At 48.8% G+C, this 10,490-nt stretch overlaps 2 protein-coding genes and 1 long non-coding RNA gene across 7 annotated transcripts; 1 reads left to right on the top strand and 2 right to left on the bottom strand.

The window, feature by feature from the left end:
- Window positions 1–1,678: 1,678 nt before the first annotated feature.
- On the bottom strand, window positions 1,679–4,093 carry LOC119125758. 3 transcript variants are annotated; one of them, XR_005098526.1, is made up of 3 exons: window positions 3,710–3,869; window positions 3,045–3,230; window positions 1,679–2,643 (listed from the first exon to the last, which is right to left on the bottom strand). It is a non-coding gene; the product is annotated as an uncharacterized LOC119125758 (long non-coding RNA). The 3 variants fall into 3 exon arrangements; XR_005098525.1 differs by having other exon boundaries at window positions 3,045–3,227; window positions 3,710–3,861; XR_005098527.1 differs by lacking the exon at window positions 3,710–3,869 and adding an exon at window positions 4,079–4,093 and having other exon boundaries at window positions 2,271–2,643; window positions 3,045–3,227.
- A 69-nt stretch (window positions 4,094–4,162) lies between these two features.
- Window positions 4,163–7,488, top strand: LOC119125754 (peptidyl-prolyl cis-trans isomerase FKBP10-like). The gene is made up of 10 exons (XM_037256576.1): window positions 4,163–4,372; window positions 4,591–4,736; window positions 4,893–5,082; window positions 5,178–5,323; window positions 5,394–5,583; window positions 5,665–5,810; window positions 5,920–6,109; window positions 6,316–6,458; window positions 6,534–6,697; window positions 6,815–7,488. Exons 1-10 carry the CDS (start codon window positions 4,185–4,187, stop codon window positions 6,983–6,985), a joined length of 1,674 nt encoding a protein of 557 aa, XP_037112471.1. The 5' UTR covers window positions 4,163–4,184; the 3' UTR covers window positions 6,986–7,488.
- A 464-nt stretch (window positions 7,489–7,952) lies between these two features.
- Window positions 7,953–10,399, bottom strand: LOC119125756 (7-methylguanosine phosphate-specific 5'-nucleotidase-like). Of its 3 annotated transcripts, none has more exons than XM_037256578.1 (9): window positions 10,231–10,399; window positions 9,864–10,009; window positions 9,637–9,706; window positions 9,515–9,561; window positions 9,146–9,231; window positions 8,958–9,047; window positions 8,684–8,846; window positions 8,387–8,587; window positions 7,953–8,314 (listed from the first exon to the last, which is right to left on the bottom strand). In XM_037256578.1, the coding sequence occupies exons 1-9, from the start codon at window positions 10,382–10,384 to the stop codon at window positions 8,204–8,206; spliced, it is 1,068 nt and encodes a 355-aa protein (XP_037112473.1). In that variant the 5' UTR covers window positions 10,385–10,399; the 3' UTR covers window positions 7,953–8,203. The 3 variants fall into 3 exon arrangements, with proteins under 3 accessions (XP_037112473.1, XP_037112474.1, XP_037112475.1); XM_037256579.1 differs by having other exon boundaries at window positions 9,864–9,962; window positions 10,231–10,351; XM_037256580.1 differs by lacking the exon at window positions 10,231–10,399 and having other exon boundaries at window positions 9,834–9,963.
- Window positions 10,400–10,490: the final 91 nt, after the last annotated feature.

Genomic DNA, 10,490 nt, shown 5'->3' with positions numbered 1-10,490 from the left:
TGTTTCTTGCTCATTTTTGCCTGCTTCGCGGGCTCGGCCGGGGTGACATGTCACGTGAGCGGGACGAGCGTCTTGACCTGAATTAACCTGTGTCAAGAGGCACAGGTGCACCGACGGATGTAATTGGGAGAGAATCGCCAACATTTTTTTATAGTTTTCAAAATAAATTCTTACTCATTTTTGCTAGCTTTGCGGGCTCGACTGGGGAAACATGTCACGTGACCGGGACGAGCGTCTTGACCTGAATTAATTGCGCGTCGATAAAAAAAAAATATATAAAAATATGTTTTTTTTCTGTGCGGCTTGGCGGCCTGGTACCAAGTGACCCACGGACTGGTACCGGTCCGCGGCCCGGTGGTTGGGGACCACTGTTAGTAGAATACATTAGCACAGTGGTTTTCTAAACAGAGTACCGAGACTAAAAACAAAACGACATTCGCAAAGTACCGCTATAGTGACAAACATCCATCCATTTTCTGTACCGCTTCGTCCCCACGGGGGTCGCGGGTGTGCTGGAGCCTATCGGCCTACAGCCGTCACCGGGCAGTAGGCGGGCGACACCCTGAACCGGTTGCCAGCCAATCGCAGGGCACACAGAGACAAACAACCATTCGCACTCGCACCCACACCTAGGGACAATTTGGAGTGCTCAATCGGCCTACCAAGCATGTTTTTGGGATGTGGGAGGAAACCAGAGTGCCCGGAGAAAACCCACGCGTGCCCAGGGACAACATGCAAACCCCACACAGGGAGGGCCGGAGGTGGAATCGAACCGGCACCCTCCTAACTGTGATGCGGACATGCTACCCAGTGCATCACTGAGCCGCCCTACTGACAAACACTTTAGCCTCATACGCTATTGTATTCCAACAGTTGCGTGGTCATCAAAAAACAAGCCAGAGACAGAAAGTCGCAACAACTCAAACAATATCGCCATTCAAAAGTATGAAATTGTACCTGAATAGATATTTGAAAACATTCATTCATTTTTCAAACAAATAAATAAATATGATATAAAAAAAAACATATATAATGATAAAAACTGCACTGGATTCAAATGTTAGCCGCGATACTAGCACTAGCATCAGAAGTGTCCAGGCAGGACAATTGTTTTCTAAAACTTAATATGTGGCTGGCATTAGGAATGCTAACACTCAGCCCGCTGGGACCTAAGCACTGGATGTGGTACAGCTCCGAGGTAAACGGCGTGTTAAGTGGATCCGCTCGCCACTTCCCGCGACATCTTTAAATGCTTTCGCGGTGTTTCCAGACACTTATGCAACGGGAGGAAAGTTTCCGAGCCAACGTTGCGGTTCTGGATTGGATCTCACGTGTGGCGAGGAAAGAGGATAAAAAATGCACTGAGACAACAAGCGTCCAATCGCATTCCTTGTCTTTTTTTTGGGGCTTCTAGCGCAGATACCGCTTTTCTTTTCATGTGGTTTCTCAGGTCCTTCCAACAGTTTTAGCTCGATTTACAGCACAACTGTCTCGTCCGCGTCCCGCCCCGTCTGTGGAAATGTTCCCCAAATTCCACGTGTCCTTTCCACTCCCTCCTGCCGGCCAGCCAATGAGGTCAGGCGGCCTGGCCTCAGTTGACATTATTGGCTGATAATGTACAGTACTAGGATGCATGTTTAGTTCCAAAAGATGTAACAATGTTGTGTGTATATACAGCTTAGTTTAGTGTTCATGTGGTGTGAGAAAGAATAAGTCACGTGTCAAGTTGCCAAGCGAAGCCTCCGGCACGGGCAGCCACCTAAGTCTAGGAATGCGCCGGCCCTCGTCCCCCACATCCAAACGCTCACCATTGAAACACGGGCTTTCCTCAAACGTGACCATTGATGCGCGTCTTGTGTAACTTTGTATCCACCGCAACCCTCCACAAAAAAACACGACGCCAATCAAAACCACTTTTGTTGTTGTTTTCAAATTTGATTTTTTGGGGAAAAAACCCTTTTTGAATCGATGCTGCTTCTTTCTGTGCTCGACTCCGGGTAGGCTCCGAGTGGGCCGCTACAGCTTGTAACGCTTCAGTGTGTAATGTTACCATATGCCTTACATGTTTTCCAGGACTAATAAAAAAAAAAAAAAAGCATAACAAGAAATTGGAAAAACGTCTGTTGTTGTTTTTTTTAATTGGTCCGATTCAATCAAGACCGGCTTTAACTAAGGCCTAGGCTGATGCCGATTCCAATATTTTGCATAATAAAATCAGATCACTGACCGAGTTGATTAACTTCTTTTTAACATTTGCAACAACAAAGATATTAATTACAGGCCGGAACATCTCATTGTCCTTCGCAATTGGCTTAACTTTACGACACGGAGGAATTCTCAAGTGCAAAAACATGCAATGAAAAGAAAGCATGAACTCATTTCTTCACTTTTAGATTCAAGCCACAAATGTATACAGTTCATAGTACAATTACCAGCAGGCAGGCAAAATAGGATTTACGCATAATGCCCTTGACGCTCCTGGCAATCATTCAGAGCAAATCGTATGATGATTATGATGTATTTTTACAAAGAGCTAACACCCACTTTTTGTATCCCAGGTAGGTGACCTTGATGGTGGCGTGCTTGTTGTGACCAGGCAGGCTGAAGTTGACTTTGCAGTGGGTCATGGTTGAGTCTGGGCCACTAGGAGACAATGCCAGTGTTATTTCAAGGAGATACATTGTGTTGTTGTTTTTTTTACATCATTTTAAACAGTTTCCGGGTCCCTTAATAGCCTCGCTTTATGACTTGAACTAGACAATGTTGACCGAATCTATCTTTATTTCTATTACCACCACCAAGCTACGGAAGAGGATTAGGGCCAGTGAAGAAGAAAAAACGAGGGGTGACAGGATTCTGACTTTTTTTCTCAGAATTCTGACTTTAAAGTCAGAATTCCGATTTTAAAGTCAGAATTCTGAGAATAAAGTCAGAATTCTGACGTTAAAGTCAGAATTCCCACTTTCTGACTTTAACTCCATTATTTTTGCTGGTTCGCCCGGTGTAGCACGTACACGACTTTGCCGTCTTGGTGGAGGTCTGACCTGCACTGTCTTTAAACTGGACCAGGGCACAGTTGGGGTTTGTTGGGTCCACTCGAACAGACTCTATTTCCCCTCCGCCGTTTCTGGATCGCAGGAAATGGCCGGTTAATTGCTCAAGGAGCCGTCTGCCGGCAGGCCTCTCACTCGCACAGTCCTGCTCGCAATCCTGCTCGCCTCTGCCATCTGCTGGCAGATCATTCAACAACACAATACTACACATTACTTTCAGTTTCTTTTCTTCCGTCCCAAAATAGAAATGAATGACAGTAAAGGTAAGAGTGGTAACAGCAAGCAGTGTGACGAAGTGCCGACGTACAATCCAAGAAATCAGCATTGTAAAATTATAATGTGAAAATTGGACACGACACTGATTTCAACTTTTCATCCAACTTTGGTGTTTTTGTTCAGGCGTCCCTGAAGTTGGGGCCATCGCTCTTGTCTTGACAAACGTTTGAGCGTGACACACATAGCCCACAGTTGCCAGCAGTGAAAGCTTCCGCAACTTTCTCGTACCATTTGTGCTAAAAGGCTTGCAGGCTGATGATGCAAGAAGTGAGACAGAACACGTCTAAGCCACCTCAAGAAGGGCGTTTTACAAGGGGGACCGTTACTAACTGCCCAATTGGAAAAGCTCTTTTTTGATCGTCGAAATGCACACGTGTTACCTTCGGGTGGTTTGTAGTTTTCCTTTAAGGGTGACTCCCCTCTCCCCCTTTTCTTTTCTTTTCTTTTCTTTTCTTTTCTTTTCTTTTCGCCAGCAGCCACGACGAAGATAAGTCAAGTTTGACAAGTCAGACAAGAGGGAAGAAAAACGGACGTTAAATCTGCACCCTTCAAAATAAAACCAAGGCTCGTTCAGTCGATAGGTAATAACCTTGGAAGAATAGGTAATAACCTGGGGTTGGAACACTCCATTTAGTGTCGTTCAAACTGGGTATGGGGACAATTGCAGTCGGCTCAACTCGTCTGATTTGGGTCATATCACGCACGTCGCCGTCAACATTTGACAGTCATTTTGTTATTTCGAAACTCACCATCGGAACTCGCTTTTTTCATTTTGTCTTTCGTTTGGAAGATGTTCTGCTGATGCAGTTCTGCTGATGAGCACACTGGGCTTCCTCCTCAAAGTCAAAAGTCGGAATGTTTCTTCTGCTGCTTTGCTTCCACGTCGTCACCTCGCAATGTCACGCCGAGCCTCCGCCACTGGATGTCGTGGTGGACCGCTACCACATGCCCAAACGTTGCCCCCGTGAGGTTCAAATGGAGGACTTCGTTCGCTACCACTTCAACGGAACCTTTCAGTCGAACGAAACGATGTTCGACTCCAGGTGAATTCATTTCCCTCACGTTTGATTGGTTCGCGTTTAACCACCGAGGTGTGCGCTGCGCCTGCGCGTTTGCTTGACTCTTAAACGCTAACTTGGAATCATTGATTTCAAGTTCCCGCGGTAAGGTATTGATTGTGTATCAAGTTGCAGGCCCTGTATTCCATAAACTTTATTGATTTCACTTTCTCTCTCTCTCGCTCTCTCTCTCTATCTATCAGTCATATCCGAGGTAAGGCGTTCATCAGTCAGGTGGGTGTGGGCCGTCTCATCCAGGGAATGGACCGAGGCCTGCTGGGCACCTGTGTCAACGAGCGCCGCAGGATCACTGTGCCGCCGCACCTGGCCTACGGGAGCGTGGGATCAGGTAATTCTCGTGCAGTGGCGGCGGAGAGTAACAAAGTACTTGTTGAAGTCGTAACGTTACTTGAGTGCTCATTTTGACGTTTATTCCCTCCATTTCTTCTCTGCACTGCACTGCACTGCAAGTCCTTTCTATCTTTTACAAATGTGTATCTGGCAGGCAGCGTGATCCCGCCAAATTCTGTCTTGGTGTACGACGTGCTGCTGCTAGACATTTGGAACTCCGAGGACAAAGTCCAAATCCGCACGCTCGGCAAACCCGAGCGATGCGCGCGCACCGCCGGCGCCGCCGACTTTGTGCGTTACCACTACAACGGCACCCTGCTCTCCGGGCAGACCTTCCTGTCCAGGTGTGTGTTTCTGAACAACAATGCACGCGCACGTGTTGCAGCCGCACGAAGAATGCGACCCTAAGCAAACAACAATGCATGCGCACGTGTCGCAGCCACACGAAGAACGCGACCTATGACACGTACTTGGGGCAAGGTGATCTGATCGAGGGCATGGAGGAAGGCCTGCTGGGAATGTGCGTGGGAGAAAGACGCACCATCATCGTCCCGCCGTTCCTGGCGTACGGAGAGAAAGGACACGGTACGGACCGCTGGCCGTTTTGTTCTGTCCGCGCGTTTGCATCTTCGAAACGGGGCGTGTCCTCCGACAGGAAGCGGCGTACCCCCGCAGGCCACGCTGCTGTTTGAAGTCCTGATGGTGGACGTATTCAACCACAAAGACGACGTCGCGGTTGAGGTCTTGGAGGTCCCGGAAGGCTGCGAGCGGCGGAGCGCCGTCGGGGACTTCATCCGTTACCACTACAACGGCACCTTCCAGGACGGCACCGCCTTTGACTCCAGGTGAACGCCCATCTTTCTTCTGTGGCCGACACAGCCCTATATCGATTGCAGCGAATCTCCAATCGTGTTTGTGCGCGTCAGCTACCGGAGGAACAGCACATACAACACTTACGTGGGCCGAGGGTACGTCATCGCCGGTATGGACCGAGCCCTGCGGGGTCTGTGTATGGGCGAGAAGAGGAAGGTGGTGGTGCCGCCTCACTTGGCGTACGGAGGACAGGGCGTCCGTAAGTTGCCGCAGAGAGGAGAGATCATTGGAACGTTTGCAGAGGCACGAGGAGTTGAGGTGCTTGTCTGGGTTTTGTTGTTTTGTTTTGTACCAAACGCCTCCCTCAGCTGATCTGATCCCCGGCTCGGCCGTGCTGGTGTTCCACATCCACGTGCTGGACTTCCACAACGCCGACGACGCGGTGGAGGTGAAAGTAGTGCGCCGGCCCGCGGAGTGCGGGCCCGGCAGCCAGAAGAACGACTGGCTGCGTTACCGCTACAACTGCTCGCTGATGGACGGCACGCTGCTGTACTCCTCGTGAGCGCCACCTGCTCGCTCGTTCGCTCTTCACCGCCTGCATGGACTCTCTCCGCTACTCTTTACGTTTCCACGGCAACAGCACGAATGCCGGCATGGCATCAAGGTTTCCATACACACCCAGAGTGGACTTTCTTGCATTAAAAAAGAAAGAAGACAGACGAGGTTATCATCTTGATTCTATATGTGTGCGCACTTATGCTTAGGGAGCAGCAGGACTCGCCGTCCGTCACCACGCTGGGGGCCAGTGAGGTGATCCCGGGTGTGGAGCAGGGTTTGATGGGCATGTGTGTGGGCGAGGCCAGGGAAGTGGTGGTCCCGCCTCAATGGGCTCACGGGGAAAAGGGAGGTAGGAAGATATTTTCACTCGGCAAGTACCCGGCCGGGTTGAGGTGTACCTAACGATGCGTCTTGTTTCCGGCAGCCGGCGTGGTCCCGGGCAGCGCCGTGTTGTTTTTCCAGCTGGAGTTGGTGGAGCTGCAGATAGGCGTCCCCGACGGCTTCGTGTTCGTGTGGCTGGAGGATGTCCCCGAGCCTCTCTTCGCCGCCATGGACCTGGACGGCGACGGCCAGGTGCCCCTGCGGGAGGTAACCCCCGCAGCCCAAGAAAGCAACATTTCGGGACTCTGCAAAATGGTCAACATACGTATGTCGCTCATCCGCGACCCAATCTTGTGACATCAACTCCCTTCCTCCTCCTGGTAGTTCTCGGACTTCATCACGCTGCAGGTGCGGCAGGGCAACGGCCGCCTGAGGCCCGGCGTGCCTCCCGACGACATCATCCGGGACATGTTCGACAGTCAGGACACCGACAAGGACGGGAAGATCGTCGCGCAGGAGGTGACGCTACAAACCGACAAGAAGGACGAGTTGTAAAATGAGAGGCCTGCCCGAGCCATCTGCATACTGTGACGTCCACGAGCCGCTATTTGAAATGTTGGAAGGATGCATCGTTAAGTACGACTCGGTGATCTGAATGAAAAGATAGGGAATGTCGCATTTTCGTTAGGGTTCGTTCAAGGTTGCAAATCGTTCGCCAACCGTTTTAGTCTTTTTTTGGTCACGAGGAATACGTTGACATTTCCCTCCCAACAAGAAAAGTGCAGGCAAACCTCTAGCCACCTTGAACGGAACCTGACGAGAACGCCACATTCGCATTTGTTTGACGCTCAGTGTGGATAGGGGTTAACATCAGAGAACATGACAACTCCAGACTCAAAACCTCCAACTCTTGAATCTTGAACTGCAAGGCAGACGCATTACATGCTTATCTTCTATCTTTTTTTTTTTTTATACTGGCTGTGGTACTTAATGAAAAGTCCTGAGAGCAGAGAGAATCATTTTGTGAGAGAAAGTGTTTAAAAAAAAAAAAGAAAAAAAGCCTTACTATGCTTGGCCTTTTCTTTTTTTTTTTTTTTTTAAAGAAAACAAAAAAGCCTCACTATATATATACATGGTTATTTTCTACAAATAAAAAAAGCCTTACTATACATAGTCATTTTTACCAAAAGAAAAGCCTTGTTATATGTACATCGTATATATTTTGGCTACAACTCTAGTGTGAATTAGCACTATTTTCATGAAGTCGTCAAAGAGGAGCATTTGTCAACTTTGGTAGAAATTGCAGACGCAAAGATACAAGTGTACAGGAATTCTAACGATAGGTCCGTGGCTGTGTTCTTGCTCCGAGTCTATTAAGAGCCATGCGGCAAATTTGAAAAGTAAAAAGGAAAGGTGACAGGTTGGTCTAATGTTAGTTGCAAGTGTAGGAACATCCCCTTCCCTTGACACCAAGTGCTTCATTTCCAAACATGAGTTGAATGTAAAAATGAGCAAGATGTCAAATTCATTCAAAGCTATTATTGCGTGCGTATTAGACCACATAGGATACAGGCAAGTGCTGAAGGGGACATACATCAAGACATTTGCCGTAGAGGACACCAGTGATGACATCAGATAGGAATAATTCAACCAGTAAAAAGGGGGAGGCGGGTGGTCGGTGGCACGCCTGCCCCTCAGAATGTTGGTAGTTGCGCCTCTGCCTGGGAGTGTCAAGCAAGTCCTTAAATCAAAAAGGTGTGTGTGGGGGGGGGGTCACTTGTTTCCAGTGAGGTAGAACAGCACAGCGTTGGCCACGTCCAGGGTCTCGTCTTTCACCAGCACGATGTCGTAAGAGTCCAGGTACGATTGCTTCCTCTCCTCCACCTATACAACAGCAGCAGCATGAAAATGAAGCCTGCATGACTTATTTGTGGAATATTTATGATTTGGTGTCACCTTGTCGTTGAGGAAGCCAATCTTGAGGATGTTCTCCATGTCGTGCACGCCATCGGCCATGCTTAGGTCGCCCAGGGAGTCTCCCAGCAGGAGCACATTGGGTCGGGCTCGCAGCTCCTGGAAGTGACCCGTGTTGAGCAGGGCGCCCTCCCGCTTGTTGTAGATGTGGATCAGCTCGCCCTTGAACGCCTTCAGCACCCCCTGACGGGAGGGAGGGAGGAAGCCACATGAGGCCTCAAATTTCAATCCAATCATGTCCGAAACAGAAAATGCTCACGCCCTCCAGCCCATACTCACGGCCTGGTCAAAGTCCATGTAATTGGAGAAGACGTTGACGTTGGGGTAGAAGACCCCCGCCTGGCGGATGACCTCCTCCAGGATGTCTCCGATGCCGGCCGAGAAGATGAGCAGAGGGATGCTGTGTTGGTGCAGGTGCGAAAAGAACAGCGGGTAGCCCTCCCTGCAAAAGTGACCCGCATTCACAATTGTGATGATCCCAAAGTCTTGTCTTCATTTATAGCAACATACGATAGCGGAGGTGTAAGCGTGCGTGCGTGCGTGCGCCACTGACCTGAGCTTGGCGTCGGACTCTTGCACCACGGCGGCCAGCTGATCCTTCCTGATTTTCTGCTGTACCAGCAGCTCGTGCGCTTTGGTCCACCTTTTGATCACAAGCACGCGGAAGACGCGTGAGCGCTTTTTCGGCAGGTCGACGGCGGGCGTTTTGTTGGTGAGCCAGCGAGCGTGCGAGCAACTCACCACTCCACCATGAGCGGCAGCTTCTCAGCAATGGAGCGCGACGAGTCGATCTCGATGGGGTAGTAGGTGTTCAACAGATGCTTCAACTGAGGTCATACAGAAACACTGTTTAACATCCTGTTACACATTTAAGAATATTAGAAAAACATCAAATTGATGGGTTTTGCTATTAATAGTGCTGATTGTATTTCAGCCATGACAGGTGACAAAATGTGTATTTTGTGGTTTGAGATAATGCAGAGGAAGAAAGAATCACAAAACTTGAATCTGTCATGATGGCTTTAAAAAGTACACAAATGCAGCAGTGGTGCGTCACATTACAAGGCAAGCTCATGTTTTCAATGACGCATCTGTGAACTTTCGACCCACCTCTGCTTTGCATTCTTGAGAGATAAGTTTGCTGTTGTCGAGAATATCTGCACACAAGTAAGTACACAAAACAATTCATTCATCTGCTTTTATTTCCATTTATTCCTGACATGCACACTTACTGTGACAGGTGGGGCATCTTTTGCCATTGAACGCAAATCTCGTGAGAGTCATGTCAAAGTCTGAGATAACCTATTCGAAAACACACGTGAGGAATACCGAGGGAGAAAAGCCACTTCATAAACCATTTTGTAGTCATTTAACAACAGTCATTATTTTGGTTGTTGGGGTACTAATTGGATTTGATTGAGTGGTGTACCTAATGTTGTGTCCCGTGGTGCTGTCTGACCTGTAACGTGTTTGAACCCGCCTGCAGCATGGACTGGAGGATCTCCTGGACTCTCTGAGGGTCCCTCGTGCACACGGAGGGGTTGGACAGTTCGGGGATCTGAAGAGCAAAATCAATTGTCCATGATTGGAGGCATCGCCATTTTCCTTTGCGGGATAAAGCGATACAAACAGAAGATTTCATTGTTAACTATCAGAATGCAGTCGCTAGGTCCAAACGTGAAAGAGTTCAATCGCGGTTTAGCCTTACGATAGCACGGGGCTAGTTTACGACTACATTGAGTACATGGAGTCACATTCATTATCTTACGACTACATTGAGTCACATTCATTCCGGGCACCACGGAAAGCATTTTAGATCAACTTGCCATGCTCACAAATCTGTGTGTGTGTATGTGTGTGTGTGTGTGCGGCGAACGACACGGTTGAGTTGGAAGAAAAGCGTGCGGTGCGAAAGTGCTGGGCCGGTGTTGGGCCGTTACGTATCAGGGATCGGGAGACCTGAGGTGTTGCCTTTGGCATTTCAGATACAGTGTAGAAATAATGAAAACTCATACACCAGTTTACTGCTGCGAGTATAAAACTTGCTGCTGTAGCACATAACCAAAAACTGCTACTAAGATTCACG

Source organism: Syngnathus acus, chromosome 8 (assembly GCF_901709675.1).
Source record: "Syngnathus acus chromosome 8, fSynAcu1.2, whole genome shotgun sequence".
NCBI lineage: Eukaryota > Metazoa > Chordata > Actinopteri > Syngnathiformes > Syngnathidae > Syngnathus > Syngnathus acus.
The sequence above is the reverse complement of the archived record's forward strand: the minus strand, read 5'-3'. Positions and strand labels throughout refer to the sequence as shown.